Source organism: Anarrhichthys ocellatus, unplaced genomic scaffold, assembly GCF_004355925.1.
Source record: "Anarrhichthys ocellatus isolate YVR2014 unplaced genomic scaffold, GSC_Weel_1.0 scaffold63, whole genome shotgun sequence".
Classification (NCBI taxonomy): Eukaryota; Metazoa; Chordata; class Actinopteri; order Perciformes; family Anarhichadidae; genus Anarrhichthys; species Anarrhichthys ocellatus.
Window position 1 is genome coordinate 892,505 of NW_022280093.1, and position 27,783 is coordinate 920,287.

The 27,783-nt window shown below is 44.1% G+C and overlaps 1 protein-coding gene across 2 annotated transcripts in view; it reads right to left on the reverse strand.

Moving 5' to 3' along the window:
* Positions 1-1,680: 1,680 nt before the first annotated feature.
* The window catches only part of LOC116397197 (partitioning defective 3 homolog), a 314,996-nt gene continuing 288,893 nt past the window's right edge, over positions 1,681-27,783 (reverse strand). Inside the window, exons 22-24 of one of the 2 annotated variants that reach the window (XM_031872427.1) lie at positions 20,427-20,547; positions 10,397-10,512; positions 1,681-5,401 (exon numbers count right to left, since the gene is read on the reverse strand). In XM_031872427.1, coding sequence (XP_031728287.1) covers positions 4,972-5,401; positions 10,397-10,512; positions 20,427-20,547 — 667 coding nt within the window. In that variant the 3' untranslated portion in view covers positions 1,681-4,971. Of the gene's footprint in view, positions 5,402-10,396; positions 10,513-20,426; positions 20,551-27,783 lie in introns of both variants that reach the window. The other variant, XM_031872426.1, reaches the window with a different exon arrangement.

The following is a 27,783-nucleotide window of genomic DNA, read 5'->3' on the forward strand; positions in this document are numbered from 1 at the left end:
ATGATCAGACAGAGTGGGGAGGGGGAGACAGCTTTACTGTTCCCTCAGGCCTTGAAGTGTTAAGGGTGCAAGCTGATACAGCCCGCTAGGTTATGTGCTGCGTTGTGTATCATGCTAGGATGAGACCTATTGTGTTTTGATGGCTTTACATCACCTCTGTGGATACATCGACTTGATTTGTGTCCGTGATGTCGGTTCTGTAACGATGACGTTACTGTAGATGAGAATATCCCTTCTAGACATTTCCACAAATCACAGTAGAAATATAGCGACAGACTGAACATTTTATCGTCCATAAAAGCTAACGTTTCTCCATACCATATGGTATCTATAATCCTAAATGCTATTTCTAAATCTGGAGAGGACCATATTGTCTGTGTCCTATTAAACTCTATCAGTCCCAGTGGAACGCCACGGTCCCATCCACTGTTTAAGCGAGGCTCGCACATGAACCGATATATATCTGAATCTAATGAGAGACTTTGAGAGGCTGATAAGAGTCTTCATGCAGATTGTGGCCTGGGACTGAAGGGTTTAATTGCTTCACTTTTCCATAAATTAACATTATAGCTTGAAACACTCAATATTCTTCTTATATGCTCCCCGAAATTGGCACTGACCAGCTTTGTAACGAACAGAAGGACGTCGTCTGCATATAATGTAATAACGCAAGATATTTCATACACTGAAATCCTATAAATATACTGATGTGTACAAATCAAAATAGCAAGGGGTTCATTTGCTATCGCATATGAAAGTGGTTTAAGACAAGGCCCCTGTCTCGTGCCACACCTCAGGGAGCATTCTGTCGATAAAAGCTCTTTGCATGTGACCAAGGTGAAAGCTGAAACGCTGCTCGGGGCTTCCAAAAAGCGCCCGACTGTAAAGGCGGACTGGACCAAACGCAGGATCATTCCTCTACATTTGCTCTATTGACACTCAATTAAAGGTAATATTGAAGGAATTGGACTGTGGCTCTACAGGATAGTTCAAATGCAGCTACTTCAGAGACGATGCGTTTAAACTCCCCCTTGAGGTATTGCTCAGGGTAAAAGCTCCTCTCGGTCCATTCAGTCTGGGCAAAATTCCACAGTTTGGTTTGTTCTTCCTCTTCACCTTAATTTTTACCCGTATCCACAAAGGTGATATATGGATGAGTGGATGTCTTTATCCCGGATGCGTGTGCTTTCTAGGGTATTTCCACTCTGACCACATTGATTCTTTCAAAGGCCTCTCCCTTCCTCAGGATGAAGACTGATCTGGCAGGAGCTCTGTGATGCAGGGCCAAATCCTAAAACCTGCTCCCCCAGTTGAACATCATAAATTTGACTATTGTCTTTATCACCGAGTCACCAGAAGATGTTATTAGAAGTTCAGCCAGTTTGAGGCGAAACCTCCCCATTGACCTATCAGGAATGGAGATTAAAGAGATGGAGAGACAGGGAGGATGTGTTCTGATCGGACTTTTTCACTGCCGTCTCAACAAATGTGGGAGCCACATTTTGAGCTCGTGCCAATGGAAAGCTGTAGCTATTGCAGAGGTCCAACGTGTTGTAACATTCCTCCTGTTAAGAGCAGCAATGTTCAGAATGTTCTTTTTTAGCTGTTAAAGGTATGAGGAAGGATCTGGCCACCAGATGACTAAAACTATTAATACATCTTCTCAACTAAATACATCTGAAAGACCCAAGGCCAGATTCATAATTACAATGGGGAAAAAATGGAAACAAACTGTTTCATTTTGATCCCTAAATCCTTAATATCATATCTTAAAAACTGCAGTATGGAAGAAGCAAGAAATTTAAAAAAAAAACATTTACTTCCTTTAATTATGCATCTTATTTCACTGGTGTGTCACAAGCAGAGACACCATTAGTGAATGTTAATGCAGCACAATCAAGGGAAATTATTGTTACAAGAATTTGAATCCACCCTTAATTTATTCACTGAAAAAAAAGAAGTTTATATCGTATGTACAGAGAATGGCAGAAACCGTTCTTAATGATACAATGTTGTAAAAAGAGAAATTGCACTGTGCTTACATATAAGTCATTTTTACCACCATAGTACCATATTGTGGATAATAAAATACAATGAGGGATGGTCATAAAAACACAATGGAACAATAACAATATATTTTCTCATTTCGCCCAGGATAAAAAAAAAAAAGAGAAAAATCCACCGAAACAATAGCTTTATGGGAAGAATGTGTCACAGAGGTGCTGCACAAACATCAACTACACAAAAGAAATAATAAACGTGCATTATGGGATATTATCAAATTTGCATACGAGGAGAAGAAAACCTGTTAGATATTGCAGGCACTTGAGCCCCTCCCCAGCTCATGATGGGGACTCATAAAACATGGGAACGTCAGTTAAAACCACTTCTCTGTCAGAGTTGCCCCCCCCCCCCCCTCCCCAAACACACACACACACACACACACGTGCAAACAAAACCCAGTCTGACTCTGCCCCAGAAGAACAAACAAACATGTGAAAGTGACAGATGAAGGAGAGAAATGAAGAGAAGGAGAAGAGACAGCCAAAATGAGCGCAGCCTAGTTGGTAACCTCGTGTTTGTACTGCAGACTCAGAGGAATAGTTGTGATTACTCCATTGACTGAATCATCTGCAGGGTCAGGCCTCCCATCTTCTCTGCCTCCTACTCCTCTGCTCTTCTCCCACTCAGCAGCCAAGTGGTTCATGTGGCTGCCAAGACATATTCATAGACATATTGGAGCATCTAGTTACTGGCAGCGTTCACAGATACTTAAACACATGCCCACCTACACACACTGGAACATTGGTAGACAAACAAACACACTGAACTGTATTTCACATTCCCTTTTATGTGTGAGAACATATTTTTTCATGTACTCGTGAGGCTCATAGACCCTCCACCGCAATAATTCTCCAGATCCTACTCCTAACTACTCTAACCATTGCATGCCGAATAGAAAACAGGAACCTTCTCTTAGTCCTGACCCCAGGGCTCTGGAAATAACAGCTTTAGATGCACACATTCATTTGAATGTTTATTAATGACACATGAATCTTTCATTTACTTAAAGTTACTACAAGGAACTTTCATTTTGTGTTAATTTTGGCGGTCCTGGCCCTTTCCTCCAGCGGGCCCAGCAATACGTCTTGGGCCTCCAGCAGCGTGTACGCAGGGGGCTGGTCGCTGCTGGAGGCCCCGCTGGAGTCTGAGCTGACAGAGTTTCTGGTGAACCTGCAGGGTTTTGTCGGATTTCGTGATTTCAAATCAGACCTGGTGGCACCGACAGCAAGCATTAAAAATAACTATAAAGGAGTACATCGCACTGATGGTCTCGTTTGCTTATGCAAGTCATGTACAGGCCTCAGTATTAAACTGAGACTGTTTCATTACCAGTGAAAAGTTCCTCACTTCCTGCACTCTTTTCAGTTAGCGGTGTGTTTACATGCACTTACTGTAAGAAACCAGGCAACGGTTGGATTTTTCCAGCGATTTCATAAAACGTCGTGTAAAACCTGGTTTCCATAATCGGGGTAGGGGATTACGGAAACCTGATTTCCCCAGCCAGAGAAGTCTTGGCCATGTATACGAGTAACCAGGTTTTACATGGAGACATTTGCATGACAAAGACTTCCAACAGGGGAAGTGTTGCTGGGCCAGCTGTGCAGCGGGGAAAGATCATTTCATGCAGCAATGCATTCCCATATTCAATGATAATATCATCCCAACTGACATACATACACACACACACACACACATGCATATACACTCTCACACACCACACACTGAAAATGCACCAGTAGTTATTGATTGAACCACAGACAGACCTCCCAGTGGTTTCCTACCAATGGAAATGATCAAGAAAAAGAACAACAACAATCAGCACTATTGTATCGGCCCGATGGATAGGCGGAGGTGATGTGGTTTCCCATGAAACCACCCTAATGAAATATTCAGAGGAACAACTCAGACACCTCGAGGCCAGCGTGCTTCGGTTACAGCCGAATCATTGTAGGCGAGGACGGGGCCAGAGCCACGCTAGGCAAGGTCGCCGCTTCTTCCTTTCTCGTCATACATGACAACATACACACACAAAAGGGGCCCATTCATTTTTAATGAGGTCCATTAATTAATAACCCAGACCTGACCCCGTTTACACTGCTGGATTCCCGGTGTGGGCGGGACAGGGTAGGGATGAAGGAGATCTAAAGCTGTTGTCCTCCTCCGAGATGGCCGTATGCTGAGGGTGACAGTGTGAAGAGAATGAAGCAGCCAGCAGAGGAAGAGAGAATTCAGGATTATCATATTGAATACCGGGGGTGGGTGGATCTGGAAGGAGGTTATATGCTCTGGGTAAATATCTGAAACCAAAGGGGACACCGAGGGTGGGGTGAGCGGTCACGCTCAAAACCCCCCAGCTCTGACTCCACAGTTCACACACACTGCTAAACACTCCGCCCTTTGTCACCACATGCCAACTCCTGCCAGCACGCACACAAACAACACACTCACATGAACGCGTAGTCAAAGTCCCAATGAACGGCAAAAATAAAGCCTCATCCACACAAGCGTTGGACCGACTGAGATCCCTGCCGGCATGTCGGATGTCTGGCCACTGTGAATGTATCAGATGGATGGCTCACAGCTGAGTCGAGCAAAGCTAAAGGGGATGATGCTGACTGAAGGGGAACAATCGATGGACTAGAAGGCACTTTTACACATAGTTAGATGATCACGTTTCTGGACAGTAAAACATCTCAAAATCAGTTAAAAAGGATAATGGTTCATATCATTAAAAAAAAAAAATCTTTTTTTTAGTTTTACATATTAACATTTTTCTGTCAACAGTCCTATAAAAATCTTTGTATCTCAGCATTTCATAAAGCGCACAGTCTCATTTCCCTCTTTGTAATTTTCCCTGTTAATGTTTCTTAGAATCAGTCCTAATCTCCCAAAAGTCTCGTCACTGTCTCAGGAGTAAAAAAGCCTCCCTTTCTCAGAACCCTGGAGCCTGCTGAGCTTGGCGAGCTGCGAGGGCGACGGGGGTACGTCCTGTCTGTAGGGGCCCTTGGACTGAGGTGGGGCCTTCACCGGGGCGGAGCCCGGGGCCTGAGCGTGGTCTCTGCCGTGGTCGTAGATGCTGCCGCTGGGGTTCTCCTGCGCGGGAGGCGGCCTGGTCTTGTTGGCCTCCTGCTCTCTGCGTCTTTGCTCCTGCCTCAGCAGCTCCTGGGTCTCCAAGAAGGCGCGGGCATTGAAGCTGGACGTGGCCAGGTAGCCGTTACGTGATCCATGGCTGCCGGAGTAGCGGGGTTTCTCTTTGGATGTCTGGAATCCCTCGGCTGGCATGTACACCTTGTCCCACGAGTCCTCGGACGCCATGCTGGGGTTCTTTTGAGGTTGCCTAAACACACACAGAGACAGGTAAAGAGGTCAATCGCTCTGTTGAGTGAGTCACCTTAAATAGCGCCTGAATCTAAAAGGGACCAAAGTAGGAGAGCAACCGCTCAGAAAAGATTGCTTTTTTGTCCGTAGCGGCCCCTGGGTCAGTGCTATTGAAGGGGGATTCAAAAGAAACTGCACTTCAGCAGAGAATGTGGCCATTTTCACATTTTGTCGGATTAAAAGGGGGGGATGCGGTCGTGGCGTTGAGTTAAAATACTGAAGACAACCCGAGTGGAGCAAAGGGAGATGTGTTATAGTCTGCTGCATGATTACCCTGAATCCTGGGACATGGGGACATGAAAGAGACAGGAAACAAACGGGGGAAGCCTAAAAATGCCCACAGCACTATTAGTTCCACATTGTAAACAAACACAAATGTTAAAACCTCCCTGAGAAAAATGGCTGCTTTCATCCATTTAACTACTTTTTTCTGGAGATGCAGACGGGTGCACTTACACCACAGACGGAGTAATGGCAGGCCTCGCGGCGTTATCCGCCTTCTACTCATCTTCGGTCTGCCCGCCAGAACCCTGCACTGACAGGACAGCCCGAGATGCACGCGTATTATCTCTCATACAAAAATAAATAAATAACGTCCAAGCATGCCTTCCGCCATGCATGCTCCGCTTTCTGGAAATTGGCCCCGGAAAGCTGTCATTGGGAACTGCCAGGTCTTTGGCTAAAGTGTTGAGGCTGCTCCTCCATTATTAGGATCCATTAAGGGCTCGCCGTGCGATGGTAGACCTGTGACAGTGTCTTTTGCGTCAAGGGTGCTAAGAGAAATCCCATTCACACCTCACTGACCCACTGAGCGCTTAAAAGGCTTTTGAGTTCACGGCACACAAGCCTTGAAGAGGGAGACAGGGACCTGGCATGCTTTCTGGTCGAAACGCCTGCATGTCTTATCTGGATGGGTCTCACTGCAGAGAGTCTCAGGACAGGAGGGGCTATTTATTGTTCAAAGCACTTTTGTTTCGAACACAAAAGATTTAGTTTTCTCGACAACTGAAACCTCACAATGGAGATGATGACAATCAATTCTACCTTGCACTTTGATTTCTTAAGTTTATACATAGTGCAATGTTGCTTCACGGGTAAAAAAATGACTTGGATGATAAATTTGACTGTACCAAAAGAACATAAATTCTCCAAAAGCTTGATTTATACTTGTATGTTAAGAGCGGACCTCATAGCTATATGGAGACTATACATGTAGTCACCTGAGATACATCGTAGCCAAAGTGTTTTCCCGAACTAAAAACAAAAGGAACGACGCCCTGGGGCTAGGGCGGACACAGAGATACCACTTGGTGACCATAAGAACCTGCGGGATGAATCAGAGACGGTTGACAGTGAAGACAACGTCGAGGTAGTTGAAGACGTGTTAGAGTCAAAGGTTTTTCTTTGTATCACCCCATCAATCTGAAAATACTGTCAACAGCCATGTTAGTAGAAATTAAATGTTTTATAAATCAGGCTATGAATTATAGATAAACAAAAAAACGTTGATGTAAGTGCAACTGAAGTGGAGATTTCTGGCTCAGACTAAGAAAAAACTGACTTAAAAGATATGTATTTTAAATTCCATACATTTTAAAGCCACTATAGGTGATTAGGGTACATCATACATTACATTAAGACAATATTTTTTTGTATTACAAGTTTTCTGAAATGTGACGTTTGTATAAATGAGGCAAAAATACAAACTTTTGATTAATTCAAGAGAAATCGTATGAGAATAAACACCTAAATGTGTAGTTTGGATGTTTTCTTTCTACCAGTCTGAGTCCACTGTCATAGAAGCAAAATAGCCCAAAATCTCACAAATAACAAGCGCAAGAAAAACAATGTTCTTGGATTTTGCGATTTTCAATCAAATAGTAAAAAATATGAATTACTGTATTTTCTTCCCTCGAGCCAGTTCGTTCAAATCTCCATCTCTGTCTTATTCTAATGAGGGTCTCACATTTCCAGCATTACTAATGAATGCCCAAGTGGTCCACAATATCTAAGCACATGTCACTGTAACGTCAGTATCTGAGCCTGAGGAGCTTCGGACTACATCTATGCATGCCAGGACAAACGTGTACGCATGTATGTGCTGTACATGTGCGGCACAAACACATGACCCCGTTCGGCTCCGAGTGTGTGTGTGCGCACACATCCGGAGCGCGTGTTTAGTACATGGGTAAATGGCGGAGGGGCAGATGCAGGGACAGACTGCAGAGAGAGCCCCACCACATGCTCCGTATCTGGGTTTTGCTGTCTGGGCGAGCCGCCATGCATTTACACCCCGGCTTGGCTCACAGAGCAGCCTGCGCCGCTCGCGAGGGAGAGACGCCGGGACCGCTTGTTTGCGCGAGGCCTGCGATCTGCGTTTCCAGCGTGACCTCTTCGGTTTGTAAGGATGTAAAAAAGAAAAGACGGGAGATTTAAGGGTAAAGTCTTAAGGTGCGATGAGGGGAGAGCAGAAATGGCATTGTTCCACAGGAATGCGATGGTGATCGATGGGTCAGGGGGAGCCGGCTCTCTTATCACCTCTACTCCTGTGCCAGAGCATGTCACAAAGTAGATTAGTTACATCTACAGAAGGGAGGGGATGGGAAAATGCATCATGCCAGAGAGCGGGGTAAATTTAAAATGACAGAACATAACAAACAAAGCCAGGAAGTTGGCTCGCAGAGACGTTTGCGGCTGCAGTGTTGTTTCTTTAAAACAGCTGGGAAGAATCAGAGTTTATGAGGAGGAGGAGGAGGAGGAGGAAGAGAGAGCACACATACACATACACGGACACAAATGATTAGATGATTAGAGGAACAAAAAAACAAAACGGCATGAAACTGGCAGTGGAACAATCGCTGCTACATTGCACAAATAAATAGACTACAAACCTGGAATAATGTTTTCGTTATAGTGCGGAATGATGTTGTTTTGGCTGCGAACTGCGAGAGCTGCATGGGTAGATGGAGGAGCTATACTGGCAGTTTGCTCAGGCCAGATTTAAGAACCTTATCTTGACCGCATTCATGTGTGTGTGTGTTTGTGTGTATTTCTGTGTGCGAGTGCGTCCCTTTCAGGCTAATCAGCGGTCTCTCTTTCCTACTAACACACTCTCCCGTCCCCTCTCGCCCCTCCACTGCCTGTCACCACTAATCCTGCTCCGACAACAAGCCTTCATTAGTGCTCTTCCAATCCTCAGATCCCAGACAGCCGGCTAAGCCTGGCCGTCATCAGATAACCAGCTACCATGGCTTCTTCTAGAAGCTCTTTGGGAGGGAGGTTGTTTTTTCTTTGGGAGGGAATGTCCCCTTTTTTTGGCTGACTGCTCAAGATGCCTGTTTTGGAAGAGAAAGACAGGGTGAAGGGGTTTCCAAAAGAGAGGTGGATGGAGTTAGAGGGAATCGTGGCTATTAATCTGGGGATGTACGACTTCAGCTCTTTAATGAGGGGCCGCGCCGAGGCACGAGCTCTGAAAAGCCTCAGTCGGGGTCAAACGTCAAACCTGAGCTCATGCGACTCTCTGCCAAAAGACGCTATGAGATTATGAGAGGAATGCATATCAAAGGCCATCCTCGCCGGGCCCTTTTGGCCGACCAGAACAACTTTCCCAAGAGAAGGAAGTCAGCGAGAGAGGGGAGGGCCAGGGGGGCAACTGTCACATCACATGAGATGCCAGCAGATAACACCTATGAAGGGGATGCACGGATCGGTCCGGCTTCTACAGACCGCATTGATTATGCGTCCATGTGGACCGCAAATCCATAGCCATGGACAGGAACATGTTTTTAATCGACCCGGCCGTGACTGTTCAGAGACAGCAGAGCGATGGAGGAGGGCTATGAAGAAAATGATTGCTGTTTGTGCAAGGGGGAGATTCAAATCACAGGAGAGCACAGTTACTCTGGCCAGGAAAATGAAAAGACCACACACACACACACACACACACACACACACACACACACACACACACACACTTTAATTGTTCTGTCTTTGTTTAAACTGGCAAGGCAGCCAAAGTTAAATAAATCAGACTTCACTTTCAACATTTTAGAACACACTGTACATTTCACAATGCAAAAAAAACTAAACTGGATTGTTTTCTATGTGGAAATATTTGACACAGAGAGGAAATTATGTTTATTTTATATATTTAAATCTGTCAGTCAATGAAAGTACAGAATTTGTGTCTTTGGTGACTTTTTCTCTAAGGATGTAAGACTTAAAACGTAGAACTTGTCCACCGGCACTGGTTGGCTTTGTAATTTGCATCGACTAAAGTGCGATTAGAGAGCTTCAGAGGATTGGTAGCGGCACAAACGCACACATCGAGAGCGAAGTCAGGAAATGCAAATACCCATACTAAACTCTCTCCCTCCCCCTACGCCTCCAGATGTAAGATATGGTAAGCTTTATTGGCATCTCTTTGAAAAATATGCGAGAGACTTGAAACAGGAAGATGGAGAAGATGAAGAGCAGCGGTTGTAGCTCTGAACTCAAGCTGTGTAAGGCGAGAGAAAATTCCCTTCTAAAAGCATGATACTGGAGCTCCCATTCATTACACTGGAAGAGTCGGAGAGGGTGGTGCCTGTGACAAAGTCACCACTTCCTCAGGGTCAACATTGACTTAATGGAAGTATATATCAGTCAAACAATTCCAAGTGATCACATTAAATGATTCCATTCAAAGAGTTTTGCTCAGAATCATTTAAATGTCTGGAGATGAGTTGAAAGTGGCTTTGTGGTGATTGACTTTGTAACCAAAGAGATACATTAAAGAAAGTGTGGAGGGAGGCGGGTAAAGGGACAAATATGAGGGGAACGAAAGTGATGGAAATCGAAAAGAAAAAAGTCAAAAGAAGAGGTTGAGAAAGGGCAGGGAGGAGAAGGGGAGGGAGAGAGGAGGACGGAGACGGACGGACAGAATAAAGAAAGGAGAAGGGAGGCGAGGTCTCACCGTGGCAGGGAGTTGTAATGTCTCTGTGCTTGTTGGAAACCATCTTTGTCCTCCTGCTGCTGAGTCTCAATTGTAACCGAATGGCGCCCGCTTGGCGTCTCCATCCCATTGCTCACCTGCAACATCCACGACATGACACGAGTCAAAGATATGCACAGTTAAGACACAGAAATGTCAACCATTTTGGTTTCTTTTTTCTTTTTATTTTACTGTCTTTGGACACAAATCTGGAAGCAGAGCAAACACACACACACACACACACACACACACTTAGATGATGGAAGATATTTCCCTCAGCGCAGCAGTTGGTTTGTCAGTGTGATGCCCCCTGTGTGTTGGGCTATACGTTCAGGGAACAGGTAGTTCGTAGGTGTGATTTCATGATGACAATGCACCTGTGCCAGTGGATGAAAAGTCCCCAGATACTTTTTAAAAGGCGTAATTCACAGAAATATGATCTATTACAAATCCTTGGTTGAGTCGAGCATTCTTACTCCAGAAGGAGGCCTCCATCAATGAAAGCAAAGGTCTAAAATAACCAACCGTACTGGGGTCGTCTTTGAGGACTTGACATTTACATTTAACAGCAGATGTTCTCTCTGAGTTGTACCGGTGCATAGTAAGTGTTGCATAATGAGTGTTGTATAGTGGGTTATGTGTAACCTTAAAAGTTAATCAACACTTAACTTAAAATAAATTCCTGACAAGTTATTCCAACACATCTCACAGTGTCTTCACAGCTGAGTAAAGGTCATTGGAACCTCACTTTCATCTGCACTTTGCTGCAGAAAATCATTTGCCATCCGCTTCCTAATTGCATTAAAAAAAAAGTTCTTTGCCGAGAAATTTCACGAGGCTCATCTGGTTAAAATGAAAAATACAACTGGGTGTCATTCTCATACAAATGATAGCAGATGTTGCTTAAACTGCTGATAATCTCCCCGAGTGGCAGCATGTATATGGGGAATAAAATGGGTCCCAAGGCAAATTCACCTATAAGGTCCTATCTGAGAAATAAGATGAGAGCCACTCCAAAGCAATGTTTTAAATAGGTTGTGCAGGACAATCTAGCTCTCAGGTCTACTGAGGGTACAATGCATTTTTGGTAGATGTGGTTAAATGACTTTAATGTCCTTATCTCTGACAGATAATTTATGCATCAATGATTTTGGAGCTACGTACGTGCTCCTTTGTTGGATTTAGAAAGCATGTCTCAGAATCAATCTACGCACTGGCCACATTACTGCTGGCCCTTTGCCTTTGGATCTTATAATCCTCTGCTCATGCTAACTACTCTCTCCACTCTCTGTTTGTGATATTCTGCTAAACGTGTGCAGTGTATTTCTGAACACTAGTATGCTGAAGACGTAAAATATCGATGAGTATCACCAGCCACTGCTTCATTTCACAGATTTTGCGTGTGACTTGACTACACACCACTAACCTGCGCCAGTGTGTGTGTGTGTGTGTGTGGGTGTGTTTGTTGTCTGATCATCGGCGGGGTTGACATGGAGATATCATCTCCCTCAACACTAGCACACCGCTAACGAGCTGGCTGATGAAAGAACATGACAAGCCAATTAAACAGAGGCGAGCTGAGGAGGTGTTGCTAGCGGGGCTTGACCAAGTGTCAGTTTTCATAAGGCTCGGACGGTAATGTGGTAGGCAGGTGTGGACGGTTAGTGTGCATAAAGTAGATATTAACCAAGAGTTTTCACACTTTTAAGTGTTTTTAAAAGCTGAACAGAGTTTTCTGACATGTGAAAAATCTGCGTAAAGGAGCGGTAATAGTACACGACAGATTGGATTGATGCGGAAAAGGTGAGTTGGCGGATGGGAAGGCTGTCAGCAAAACTGTCTTCTTAGAAACATCTTGTGCTGTCGAAATGGCTGCTTTCCTCCTCACTTGGACAGCTGCAATAACAGCGCAATTACATTTCGCTCAGCGCCAATAAGAAGTCCTTTCTCGAGCACTCCAAGTCCTAAAAAATAATAGTATTCCACGTGGGTGAAGTGAATTGGACTCATATGTTTCAGGTTTCGCTGCAACAACACGTTCCCCACAACTCAGAACGTGTAGAGCACCTAAACGAATATCAGATGAACAGTGAGGGGGAAAGGAGAACTTATTTTACTGGGGCCGAATGTGGTGGTGAGAAAATAATTAGTCACGCACACTGAAAGTTTTTAAATACGATTTGAGAGGAAGTGGTGAGGAATCCGGAGGTGCTTGACACGTCGGTTGAGAAACTGAAGTTGTTGAGGCGGGTGACGCCATGCCAACAGAAATGCATGAGAAATAGCCAGGAGAGAAAATCTGTCAGCGTAATATCATTATCCAGGGGAGGAGAATCAGATTATTCCATGTTGGGCCCGGAATACAATGCCATATAAAACATGACATTTGTTAAAATCGAATCAAAGAGACGTCCGTGTTCCTTTTTATCCAGTAATGTGAAAAATGATGTCGATACGGCACGCTTTTTATCGCTCCCCTGCGTCCTTGGTGGTGTCACAGACAAGGCAGGGAGAAAAAAAGAAAAGGAATCACCTGTTTAAACAAGAGCATTCACAGACGGTGAGTTGGAGGGGGGGGGGGGGTCGTAATTGTGAAAATTATTTGCAGCTATCAAAAATCCGGGACCAGGAAAGCAGCTGGGAAGACGTTTAGCTTTAAAAGTTCCAAGGTGTAATATTTCTTGGTTCAGAGCTGGTCACGGACCTTTCAGATATCAAAGCAGGTTGCTGCGATGGGTCAGCACTCACATGTGGCTTTACCGCCCACACTCCTCATGATGCTGTGTGTTTTGTAGCCCACCGCATAGGGAACAGTTTTGAGAAAGCAGCCCTGCTGTACACAAACATATGGAAGACATTTAAGTTGCTAATGGGCAGACAGAGCGAGACCAAAGTGAGAGAATGGTAGCGAAACATTACATCCTGACAAAAAAAAGGGCAGTTGGATAATGATCCTCTCTTTAAGTCCTCGAACCCAATTCCGACAATTTATTATAAGCAAAGCCCAGTCCATTTGTGGTCGCTGGGGTGTGTGACTCCGGGCGTAGTATCCATCTGAGAGCGAGCAGTGTGGTCTGCCATTTCCCCGGTCCCCTAGACCAGGAAACCATGGTGGATGGGAGGTCGGGCTGGTTATCGCTAGATCACTTCAGGACTCCACAGCATGCACAAATGGCACAACGAAATGTTCGAGTCTTATCTCTTTGTCGTGAAGCTATCTTTGTGGATGAATGTGTGGGGTAATAGTGCTGAAATGTACTATGATGTTGATGTAAGAGAAGTGTAATCGCCTTGTTCTCCTCTCCTCCCGCTGCTCTCTATCTTATCTGAGAACACAAACACACAGGTTTGGTATTAAAGCATATTTAGTGTGCAGGCGATGGCGTACATCTGTGCACACGCACGCTTCTGACTGCAGATGTGTTTTGAACAATGCAACAGTATTGCATTTCTAATAAAAATAAAAAAAACTTTTCCTACTCCCAACAAGCTGCGATTTGAGTGCGATATGTTGTTCAAATGTGTTGGCATGAAGTCCTTTTGCTTACGTCGGTTGTAATCATGGGATCAGTAAACCATGCTCGCTACTCGCACAACATCGAACAGCAATATCCATAATCATATATCACCCATGCAATCTCGACAGCTAGCGGTGCCGAGCAAACTGGAAAAGAAGCTGAACAAAAAGATCGATCAAGATATAACCAAGAGAGGTTAAAGGATTTCCCTGCTGCTTTTTTTTTTACAGTATGTTATGGTCCTCTTCTGCACGATCTGAGTGGTCAAACTGTTAAAATGCTCATTCACTTGCAAGTAGGTGGAATTATGGACAAAATGGCTTTGTTAAAACTAGTGCTGGGCAAGTTAACGCGTTAATTTTGCGTTAATGTATTCATTAATTAACGCCGACAATTATTTTATCGTGCGTTAACACATTTTTTTTATTTATTATAATCTTTTTTTTTTTTTTTTTTTTTTTTTAATTGAAAGACAAGAGACAATACATATACATAACAACAAGAGGATGACAAGAACAGTGGGATAAAAGCCAGCAAACATCCTATAGTCAGTAATTTGAGTGCACCTATATGCTGAAATTCACGGTAAACGCATTTAAACGGCACAGATCGGGAGCGAGCAAAGGACTTTGAAAGTTAGCGGAAAGATTAACGTGAGACAACATGTGGTTTCTTCAGACGAACATCCAGTTTTCAGAATAAGATGTAAAGTATGAATTATATTCACATGAAGTATAAAACATGCTACCTGCATCTCGTGAACCAAATGTTATTGCCCTTTTGTTCATATAGCAGTACTTTTAAAATAAAAGTGCGCAATACACTACTTTTGAATTCATTATTGAACTTTGCCATAACAATGCGATTATTCACGATTAATCGCAAAAAATCCATGCGATTAATCGCGATTAAATATTTTAATCGTTGCCCAGCACTAGTTAAAACATATACATGCAGCCCTGCTTGGCAGCATCACACAACACACTCCATGTATGAGAGTGACTGGCTTCAGCCAGGGACTCACACACTGTCATGGCACAGAGCTTTGTTGTCTTAACTCCTTAGCCCTGGGAAGTCAAGTGACTGCTGCTAAAAGCGGCTCAGTCTTCACACGATCGCATAGGAAGGAGTGAGCTGCACTCCCAGAAACATAGAGCACCACATTCACAGGAGCCTGAGATTCCATAAACACAACAAATGCCTGCGGACCCATGTAGCCTGGTAGCAGCAGATAGAGCGATAGTAAAAATCAAAGGAATTCACATAAACAAGGGCTTTACAGGCTGCCGTTGCTGCGTTTGATCCAAGGTAGCAGCATGGCGCTCACACTCTTCTGTGTGGTCATGCTCATTGGCGCTGCAACCCAACAGCACAAATTGATTTCATTGCCGCAGACAGAGAGCGAGTCTTTGGAAAATACATAGCGCTTTATGATGAACATCTGGAAATCCCCTCTCACGGAGCGGCGGGGAGAGAGAGAAAACACGCCAGCTCTAATTGTGTGTGTTGGCTTGGGGGGGGGGGAGCATGATAGACAGGGCTTCTCGCGTCCTGGTCATTATTCCATTAAGGAGGAGCCGGGGGTTCGAGGACTGACCTCGGCGTTGTCATTACAGGTGCTCACAGCGGACATACCTGAGCTCAGTCTCCAACACCCCGGAGACAAGCCGGGGGTCAAACTCACACAGAGGGAGCCTCGCACCTCACGCTGCTGTACCTGTTCCTCATTATGATGACCACTTTATTGTACGTTCGCTGTTTTTACCACAGAAGTGAAACATTTCTAAGGGGTGATATATCTTTAAGAGAAGAGGACACCGGGGGCTATTAAGCTACAAATAATTGAATTAAATATGAATATGACTTTAAGCTGGGCAAACATTTCATCTTGGATGTTATGTGAAGCCAAACTACACGTTTTAATGGGCCTTTCTGCGCAGCCAGAACCTGTGATTTTTAAGCTCACACTGACACACATGGAGCTCACACAAAAAAAAAAGAAGGCATGGAACCGCCAGTCGGTTTTGTCCAGTGACAATTCCAAAAAAATGATTGAAACACGACCACATCCTAACCAAAGAGAAAAATGCAAGAAAACAAGAAAAACATGGAGCAGCAGATGTCTGGAAGATGCAAACAGTCTGGTCCGTCTCAAGACTACAGTTTAAGCCACAACATGTGAAACACTCCAATAATAATGAAACAAGCTCACTACAGTTTATAACGGATACTTTGTCATCAGCCGTGAGGGGAAATTGGACCGTGGAACTGGTTGAACTGTAAAACAGCCGACCGGAATTTCTGACGTGCTTGAAATTCAACAGATTGTCGGAGAACAACTTTGGCCGTGGTTGAGCTTGTTTCTTAAATGTGACACTTGTGATCGGGTGCACCAGATCGTAACTCAGCTATGTCCATATATGTGAGTCCACAATTGTCAATTCAATGAGACCTGCCTGATCAAATAGTGATCGGACAGACACACTAAAAACACATTTATTTTCCTCTAAATTGTTCACAATAATAGTCCCATTTTATTTTGTTATTTAAAAGCTTTTACTTTGACGGGGCAACATAAGGGAATGATGGGTGTTCCTCAGCAGTAACTCAGCTGGGCTCCAGCCACGGTTTTCCTCCTCTTTTCTCTTTACTTTACTTTCCTCGGGAGAAGAACTCCCCTGTAGGAGGGAAGATGATGGACACCTATACATTTGATAAATTGTCCGGATTGTGCCCACATGCTGTCCACACCTGACTGAGATTGGAAGTCAACGCGCGCTAGGCTACCTTGGCATGTGATCTAACTGATAGGATCCATATGTGCGCAAGATCCGATATACGTACATTTGAGACCGACAGTACAGTTAATGCGTCCTGGCATGATCGGATGACCAAATTTGCATTGAGTCAGGCAATGAATCGGGTATCATGACCCCCACTCACAGTGTACATCAAACCATCTGATCTGGGAAATATTCAGCCCTATTCTAAAAGTAGTGGGAGGCGACCAATTTGGTGCCAGAATCTGGTTTAATCTGTACCAGTTTTACTTGAGTTTTAAAGTTCATTCTTGGAACCCGGAATTAGCTCCTGACAAAACAGCAAAAAAGGCTCATGTCTGGGTAAATTTAGTAGCCGTTATGCAGCTTTTTCGACGATTACAATATTGAAATTTGAACATTTCATTCCATGGCAACTGCGGAGACACCATCTGCTGATGAAGGTCATGCAATGTGATCAAAAGCCCCAGAACAGCTTCTAAATGGGTGTGAGATGGTTTTGTACACGGCTACATTTCCATAACATCTGGGAAAACTCCATCTGCCTGATGAAGATCATGTGATTTGATCCACAACAGCTACTAAATGGACCTTGAGATTGCTTCGTCAATATTACTGTCATCACAATATTTGGATAAGCAAATCTGAGCTGGTGCCGTCTGTTTTTATAAGTAATATGGAGTATAAATATTAGATCTGAGCCATGCCTTGAGATGCTAGCTCCTGTTCTGGCTGGTGGATCTGTGTGGAAGTCATCACGATGCAACCTTGAGTACTCAGGGACCGCGTGCATCAAAGTGCAGTTTTGCAGACTTTGATGTGGTAGGCATTCAACTGCCTTCTGAAGCATCTCGCCTTTTCATGGTTACATTCACTGAATGTTTTGAGTGGGGGGGTCACAGAGGTTTCACTTTCATTCCTGCAAGACAACATTCAGCAATGACTCAGAGCGCAAATTGTAAAAACCAAAGACATCAATTTCTGTACAAAAAGCAGCTTTAGTAGATTCTACAGTGTACGTCAACACTCTTTCCGAAAATGCTAATGCACTCCACTTATAAAACCCACAGTTGAATGAAACAGGTTAATTTTCTGAAAGTTATACAGAGTTTTCAGCTCGTAATCAGTCTAAAAATATGCCTTTGAAATCGAATCTGCAAGGGAAGGATACAAGTTTATTTTTACCTCTTACCACGGCCTCTGTCTGTACATCTCTGAAGGCTTTTTCTTTCTCTTTTCACCAACACACAACGGTCGAACGTGTAACCTAACATTTGTGCCACAGTTTCCCCTGTTTCTTCTTATCAAAATGTTTGCCCCATTCTTCACGAATAAAGACATCTCCATCCTGCTTTTGGATGCCGGCTAAGGAGGGACTTCCCTGGAGTTCCTCTAATCGTTAACACGTAGATAGCACGGGCGCGCCTGTATCTTTCCTAACAAGCTCAGCCATTGTGAATCCTTGTTCGCGGGACTAAAATAACATGAAAGGGGACTAATAAAATAGACTTCAATACTCCAGGGCTGGCTCTATATCTTATTACCAGTGGAGTAGTGGGGGTACGCTCAACAATGTCAACGATCACAAGCAATTAGGAGCTCAGAGACAGACTGAGACTGCTTAGTGCTGAACAAACAGTTAACCTCTCTCTTTGTGAGCGAGAATGGAACGAGGGAGAGATTAGGACTACAGTGGCGAGAGAAGTCCGCTTTTAGTGATTCTCAACCATCGGGAGGACGAACACTGAAGGAAACCTCTGTGTTAACAAATGGTGTCAGGCAATGGGAAAAACAGCAGAAGACCCCAGACACACCCGACCTCCACTCCAAACCAATTTCATTGACAAACTGACATTGATAATTGGATGCCAACTATTTTAACTTTCAAGGTCTGACACTCTGACCCTTAATTTAGAAAATAGCTTCGCTTGGTGAAACAATTAGACTTCTTTCCTCTACAACTAGGCCAGAAGAAGTCAGACGACAACAAAAGCTGCGTCGGTCTGAGGCCATTATACTGCAAAAAAATACACAAATATTTGACCTCTAAATAGTTTCTGCTCCATCTCCTAAGTTTGGCTCAATAATTGTTTGGTCAAAGTTAAAATAAAGAGCACGGTTGACCTTAAATACATTGTCATCCAATGAGTATTTACAATGTGTATATGTTGTCATTAAACCATAATACAAAGTAGCTCTTGGACATGGTTGGTTTAGCTGTTAGATAATATAAACTGATGTGGAAATGGCAGTAAAAATGTCCAGGGACGTTTATTTACGCTCAAATTTGCTCTTTTCATGATTAAAAGACAAGACTTATTGTGAATTGGGTCGTGAAGGGTTTTTTTTTTTTTCAATGTTTCCCCAGAAAGAGAGTTTGGTTAACACTAAATTATATCCCTCCTAACAAAGTTAGAAGTTAAGTGAGCGGCACCACATGTTGAGATCATCAGGGATATAAAATGGTCTGTGGAAAGATGAAAGTGTTTCTTTACTTAAAAACTCAGCGGCGCAGTTGCACAGCAGGAAGGAATATGAGATCAGGTCTGAATGAATTAACAAAGGAATTAACTTGATTACATTTTTCCAATTATGAGGAGTAAATCCCATTGTTGGTAGAGATCAATCACGGAGAAGAACGGCTTAAAAAAAAACCTCTCCAATTTTAATTTAAAACCTCTTAATTTAAAAATCCCTTTAATCAAGTATAATGGAAATGAAAATGAACAGTGTGGCTCACTGTCTGCAATTTCTCACCCCTTTCTTTGATTCAAAGACCTGAATAGTCACTTGTCATCGAATGTTCCCCTTGTTCTTCGGCTCTCCCCCTTTACGCCATACAGTAAAGTCTGTCATACTTCCAAGACAGAAAAGGCACCAGACAGATGTGAGTAATCAGCAATTAGTTCCAGGTCAAAGGTCGGAAATTAGTCCAAGAAATTTGACCGAAAGCTTTCGGGGACATGAGTCAGATAGTCTGGCAGCCGTACAACACTGACGCTCCGGAAGGATGACGGTGTCACACGATTCACTTCGAGGAACCATTGAAATGTTGTGCTGGGCTTCATACTGTGTGGAATCAATTATTATTCATTTCACAAGGAAGATTGTTATTGTAGTTGATCCTGGGATGCAGGAATTTATGACTCTACTTAATTGCAGTCTGCAGATATATATAACTAAATGTCTTCTCCTGGGAACCATCGCAGGAAACAATTCACATTCATGCTCAGTGGGGTTTATCTCACTCTCCATCACCAGCATGAATTGGAAAGAATCAAATCTACTGTAATATATTTTAATCTACTGTATAATTGATCAAATTAACTGATTAATAGCTACACTCATGTGAATACCAATAACAAATGACATTTAATGTTTTTTAGCAACATTGAAATACTAAAATCTTGATTTGTTAGTACTTGTTGCAAAAAAAAGAGAAGAAAAAAAGGCCAGTTGCGTTATTATGCCGTTACTGAGTAGTGCCCAACTCTGATCAAAGTAAGGTTGTGTCACAAGTAGATTGAGGAACTATTTGAGTGTAAGGAAGCTATTAAGCTGCCGGTGGATTTGGAGATAATCTGAGTCCAGTGGTGCATCGGGGGGGAATCACTCTAAGTGCTCCGGGTGTAGGGGTATTTTGGAGCATGTGTATCTGGGCGTGTGCAGCTCAGCGCCACTCTGCTGGAGCGCATCTCCTATCCAAACACTTACCCAGGACTGGTTGAAGCCGTAGGCGTGGCTGTGGTCCTCCACGTCGTCGTCCTCCTGCCTGACCTGCTCGAACTCGTGCCTCAGCATTTGTATCCGGTCGTGGTTACTGGGAGCCATGTGACTGCTGGGACAGAGAGAGAGAGAGAGAGAGAGAGAGAGAGAGAGAGAGAGAGAGAGACAGAGGAGGTGAGATGGTGGGACTAGTCGTTTTGAATCCAGATCGCACGCTTAGGCCCTGATCAGACAGAGCGCGTTTTAACAGCCTGTGACGGCTATTTGTAATGGATTTTAATAAGAGGGAAGTGTTTCGCACAAAAAAAAAGCTCCATGCGTCCCTTTTTACCAAATGCCTGTCTCTGTCTGATCAGGCCCTTAGTGGTTATCCGGAGGTGCTTTTCATCAAGCCCCCACTCAGAAATAATACCTGGAACATTACTCTGTTTCTACTGATGCTTTTTCATATCTGAATAATTCACTTGACCACCCTAACACCCCACTAAATTGTGTCGAAGATCCTTTTGATCTGACAGTTATGATTCCCTTTTGCACACCTCACTGACATCTCAATGTCCATCCCTATGACTGAAAGTGTCCCTCGTGCACCATTGTGAGTGATGCATGTCCCTTTTACACTGCAGGAGAATGTTGGCCTTTTTATGGCACACAGTCATTAAACACTGTGGAAAACTCTCATTTACATCCCCTTCATTAAAGGGCTTTGAGGGCCCTCTCAATAGGAATCAATAGCCTTCCCTCAGCTTAATCAGGCTCTCCTTTTATCACCAGCTACAGAGGCAGCACATGACAAAATGCATAATTATGGCGAGACAACCGTCTTGATAATGGGCCTGTATTTATGCATACCACAGGGATGAAAGTGACCAAAGGTTAGGAATTTGTGCTGGGAGGGGATGGGAGCTCGGGGATGTAGGGAGTGGGATGGATAGGGTGAGGGACGGAAAAGGGAGATAAAGGCATGAAGGCGCTGGGAGGAAAAAGGGAAAGGTTAATCAAGAGCATGTGAGGAAGGGGAAGGAGACAAAGTCAGCCAGGACCTGTTACCCTGTCGCTCTGCGTGTCCTCCTCAGGAGCACTTACAGGTGGCACGCCAGCGGTGGAAGTGATTGCTTATTTGGGCCCAGAGGATTGTGGGCGCAATTAAGGTGATAATTGCAGATTAGAATGAGCACATCCTTCTGATGATAATGGGCACTAGGACATGCTGCCAATCAAGCATCATTAAAAGCACAATAAATAGCATGTCATAAAGGCTGAACGGATCTCTGTGCATTACCCCTGAGTAGCACATGGCGAGGCGCGGTTAGAGTGTGATCCGTACTGTCTGATCAAAATCAATTGTATTAGTTATAGTCCATTTGATTCCTATAGCTTTATGTGTTTGGGAGCGCAGGGAGCGTGCATTAGGCCTTTTATGTGGATGTGGGCAATTAAGTGGCTCATTGGGGTGTGAGGTGGCCAATGCTTCTGTGGGGTGATGGTGAGGTCCTTCTATTACTGTTCATTACAAAATCAATGTTCCCTTTACATTGGCATGAGGTTGCTTAAATAGCATATGCGATGTTAAAGAAATGAAATGACTTAACTGAAGCCTGTAAACAACAGAGCAACATAGACTTTATGTACAATTCTTATAGCAACACTTAAAGGCTGATAAAGAATGGGAGTCAAAATGTGCTCTCTTTTATCATACAAGATTTGAATACGTTTAACTACAAGGGCAGCATGCAATAGTGATGTAAACCCATTAGTTTCTGTATGACTAACACTGCTATATACTCCATATGAACATTGAATCCATCTGTTGAATTTTAAAACAGCAATTAACCCAAAGGTTTCAAGATTTCCCCAAAGACATGTTCATGTCCAAAGACATTCATAAAGCCACACAGCAATTAAGAAGAAAAGAAACACATCTGCAATTCTGAATTCATTTTCTTCACATTTCCTTAATATATGCCTGCTAATAGATATGTTCAAATACAGTACATGGCATTTCCTCGGCTCGTGTGAGAGTTTTGATGAGACTGCAATGGGTGGGAAAAGACCAAACATAGATCTGGGCAGTCCAATGCGTGCAATTAGTTTAATCCCCGAGGCTGGTCAAAGAGAAGACCAAGCTGACTCCAAACAAACACACTCGTAAATTGTTCCCTTTGACCCTCCAGGGACGGCCAGTGCTAGCATCAGCTTCTCAAACATGCGCCACTGGACTACAGGAACCAGTGGGGGCAGTGGGAGCCAGCTGGGGATCCAGAAAATGGGTCACAACCCAGGCTATAAAACAAGACAGCTTGTGTCCATATACACTTCCTACACAAAGGGACTTATTGACCTTCTCTCACGCACTGAAGCATCAATCTAAGAAAAAGGGTCGGCCTGTATATTACCAAATTTCTGTGTGACAGATGAAGTGCTGGGGTGTGGAAAGGGAGAAGATCAGCGAAGACAAGATCTCTGGCAAATGAAAGAACTTGCGGCAAGGCACTTCGATATATTTTTCAAAGTGCTACAAATGGAAATTGCATCGCGTCGGGACTTGGAGCGGGGTTGGGATTTAACGAGGGGTGAATTTGTCATGGCAGTTCAAAGGAGGCCTGTGCAATATCTAGATTATCTGCAGGGGCTTCTCCTCGTGGTCCTCCACCCGTGGTACCCACGGGGGTACCAAGTTGATGGGATTCTTCGAAACCACTCTGTGGAATTCTCCAGTGTAAATATATTCATACAAAAAAAAAAAAAAAAAAGAGCTGGAGAACTTTGCGCCGGGAAAGAGCAGGAATCAAGCACGAAGAGGCGCCACTATCACTGCAACAGCCGTTCTGTCTCCATACATAAATAAGATGGATTCAGCTGCCTTCCCTGAGAGCTCCCCAATGCTTGGGCACCTCGATGTGTAATTAGTCAGCATGATCGTTGGCGATGCATCAGGTATCACCGCTTATAAATTCCCCTGTGGACACATCAACGTCTGTAATGGGCCTGAAGAAAAGAGCTGCACGGAAATACTGGGGGGGGGCAGTGGTGACTGGTGGCAATGTACGTCAGCACACCACCTCCGCAATTAGGATGAATGTGTCACTCCAACCAACAATAGACGGGTGTGAGGGAATATGAATGAGCGCTGCTCATCAGTTTGCTATAAGCCACATGTTTGAGCAGAAGGAAAAAAGGTCACAGGTTGTATAAGTGTACTCGGGGGTACAGGCAGGCTGTCTGCATCATGATCGTATGAGCTTCCAGGGCTTAATCCCAGTTTTGGAAAATGTGATGCCGCCTGCAAAGTAATTAAAAAAACATGCAGATAAAGTATCCGTGTGCCACAGCCTATCCAGAGCCCTGTCCATTCCCTCCTGTATATGATGACATTCACTCAAAATTCATCCGCGTGTTCACAGGGCGATATGTCAGCCCTCTCTGGTCCCCAACACATTCCAACTCGTCACACACTCACGCTTTGGCCCCACTTTCTGATGCACTGGGTTAGGAGCGAGGGGTGACCGTGTGATGGGGTAGCCCATTGCGCAGTCGCACCTTGTAAAATTCCTGGTTAACATATTGAATTTAAACAGAAACACTTACTCAGGTCCAGGCAACAGAACCACTAAGTTGGAAACAGATGGTTCTTAAAGGGTGTCTTGTGGGTTGGTATCAGACACCGAGGGGAGTAACAAAGTGCCGATATTTGACGCCATTGGAATGAGCTGCGCTCCCAAATGCATGCAAACATACCCCTGCAACACAGACTGCAGCCTATGGACGTAGAGAGAGACACAAAGAAGCCGACACTCTCCCTCTCCCCGTCTCTCTTCTCCTCACTATACAGACACCTTGTATTGTGTAACGTCACACTGCTGCTGTGTTTATAGCTTGCCTGAGAGCTTAAGGGCTTATTGGGAGAGGTGAATTTATGAAGCATGCAGAGTCGGGTCAAACAACAAGGATTCAGGTCCATCTGCACAATAACAGACCCTCTACTGATCTGCTGCTCCAACTCATCCTTTCCCTTTATTAAGAAAGAATTATAAAAACTTGCCGAAGTCGGAAAATGCCAGGGAACAACACCAAAAAACAAATAAGCTCCAAGCTTTTTGAACCTGTGATGAATATAGCGTTTTGATTAAATCACACTTCACAATGTATACATGAATCCATTTGTTAGAGCTTTTGTTTCAGAACCAATGGTGTCCATGTGCATACATATGTGTGACCCCCATCCCACCTGTGTTTTTCAACCTGACCTGTTGACAGGGGTCATGAGCCCTCTAAAGCTGCAGTTGGGGGTATGTGGATGCCTGTCTGTGTAATAGTCATCCTTTGATCCAGGTGGATTTGGCAGATGTCTCACACACCACGATGCTTAGGCCAAGGATGCAAACTATGGCCCTAGTCCCCCTATTTGCTTCTGTTGGTGGATCAAAGCCGCGCTGAGTCTCAGCATGCCCCTATAAACACTGCCACTGGCCAATAAAGGAGTAATCCAATCACTGAGAGTGTAACATGGGTCATATGAGCATACCCGAGGTCAGGGGCCAGTCCCAGCCAATCAGAATGAGAGAGACAGAGTGTTATGATCCTTGGGGTAAAATTTCAACAGAAGTTTGACAGGAGCTTCTGAGAGCTGTCGCAGACTTGCTCATTTCCAAGTAAAGTGAGAAATGCTGAACTGTTGGGGCGTCGGTGTGACTTTAAAATCAGACGGTCTGTTATTTCTTATCTGATCACTGCTGATTGAAATTCTATCAGATTATCTGGTTTCTTGCTCCGGCCCCAGTATCTCCTTGCAGCAGATGATGGGGCAGGCGTCTTAAGTTTGGGCCCTTTGGCAATCTTCCATCAAGGCTTGGCTCATCTTTATTCCATCGCCCTGTGGACTTTCATTTATTTCAAAGACAGAAAGATGAGGCATTTTTGGGGAGATGGACAGCCTTTGGGACCTACCGCGATGATAAAAAAAGATTAGATCTGCATTACCGCTGGTCATTTTCGAAGGGGAGAGGGACAAAGATAAAACAGTTTTTTAGAGTCTTCAGAGGAAATCCGCATATATCGACCAATCTGCCACGATTCTTGCAATCAAACGAAAGCATTTGAAGCATATAGCCCTCTTCTCTCATTTCTCTCCCTCTCCAATTTACTCTCTTTTCCATCTTCTTAAAAAATATCTTCTAGTTTGTTTTCTTTGCCTCATCTCTCTCCATTCTTTCTTTCTTTCTTTCTTTCTTTCTTTCTTCCCATATGTTTTATCTCTGAATGCCTCAATACTCCTCTGTGGTTACAGGGATAGGTCATGAATTCCCTTCTGTCCCCCTCATCCTCTCCCACTAGCCTGGTAAGTGACAGCTGCAGGCTGGACAAAGGCCTGATAATACCCTGGATTTGTCAGGCTCTGACTTCACCCATGTCCTCCTGTGACTGATGCACTGACAGTTGCGCCTTGCCAGCTAAAAATCCCATTTCGAGATGGGGGCTGTTGCTGTTGTTGAGCTGTGTGTCATTTTGAGTGAGTGTATCCATGGTTCCTTTCAGACTCCAAAGCAGCCCATATGGGGTTATTGGGGGTCCTAAGAGGACATCATCTGGGATGCCTGCCTAGGCCATGGTGGTGGCGTGACTGGGGAGTGTGGAGTTCGGATTAGCAAGGGAAAGAACCAGCGCTTATAGAGCTCCAACAGGCTGTCCAGCATGGCTGGCCCCTGGTGTACCGTTCATCTCTTGCTTCCCTAATGTGAGAAACGAAAAAACAGCTCTGCCCTGCATGGATCCACAGTTTACAGAAAATGAGCTTCAGATATCTCTTTGTCCCTCTAGAGAGCTATCCCCCTCTGTATTTCAAAAGCACCATTTGCCTCGGCACACATGCAGCCGGCCATCCCCCTTCACCCCAATTTGCTTTATTACCCCAAAGACACGTGCTGCAACCACTCTTCTCTACAAGTCATTACATTTAAAACACTTATTTTTTTCTGTCTATTTCATTCTTCTGTTTGAGCAATTGCCAAAATACAGGTTCAAGTTAGGAATTGGCCTTGCAGCTGTCTACATTTGAGGGAGACAGAGTCGATGCCTTCTGCCCAGCCTTTTCAACGCCAAGTTTTATGGCTTCAGTTCCAATGAGAATGCGCTGGAACTGATCAAAGGCGCTTTTGTTTCTGCATGTGTGGATGTATTACTCGTGGTTAGAAGGAAACAGGTGTGACCTTTTCAACAAAAGAGGAACTACAAGTGCTTTTGGTTGTTTTAAAACTTCCAATACTGTATGGTATACTTTTATGGTGGTGTGCTAAAAGAGGAAGAGGCCAACGAAATGGCTTGAGGCGATGTTCTGGCAGAGCCAGTTGGATGGCCAGAACTAGAGAATAAAAGTTTTTTTAAAAAGATGGTTGCTCAGGTGCAGTCTGGAAATGGATCAATTATTCAACCGATCCTGTGCAGCTGCTCTAACTTGGAGCGGAGGACAGACGGGAGGTCATAGTGGCTGTCCATTTGAAGTCAAGGGGCCCAGTTCAAGAAGTTTGTTATTCACAGTTAAAAAAAGGCATGCTATGCTTGACTGTAAAAATGTGGTAAAGTGAGGTTTGTTTGAGTGTAAAATGGTGTTTGTCAATGTATACCATACACTACAGTCAACTGCTAAGATTGAACTTTTACATATATACAACAAAATTCTCCAGTGTGACCAAATTTATATCCAACGGCAGTAACCTTTATTCCGAGTCTTTTCAGACCTCCTCATCCACTGACTTAAAATGCATATCATGCTTCTTTGAGAGCCGTTTCAAAAAGCACCCAACATGATGACACGGTGTGCACTATTGTATGGCCACGGCTGAAAATCCATATGGATGATGGACTCTGAGAACTTTCTTCACCTCAATTGATTGCAACTTTTCTATAAGTTATTTTCTGGTAAGGACAGAGCATGGCAGCTTCTGACTGACAGCTACGTCCTCCATGAAGGAAGAGATGAACTTTGAAAAGTTAAGGCCCTTAATCCCAGTCCATTGATTCAGAGGTACTCACTCACTCTCAGAGAGAGATAGACAGAGAGAGAGAGAGAGAGAGAGAGAGAGAGAGAGAGAGAGAGAGAGACACACACACACACTTGGGAGCATGGTTGGGACTGCTTAATGGGTTCACACTGGCACAAACACCCACCCACACATCAGGCGTTGCACCACAGTAAGTTCAGAGCAGTGCCACCTCCTAATGAGACAAAGCTGCGCTGCATGCTAATGATTAAAGCTAAACGCATGCCCCGAAACTTGCAAGAACACATAAAATTCCTTTGCTGGATCATGCTCAAGAACTCCAATTCCCCAAATCTTTTATTTTCAAA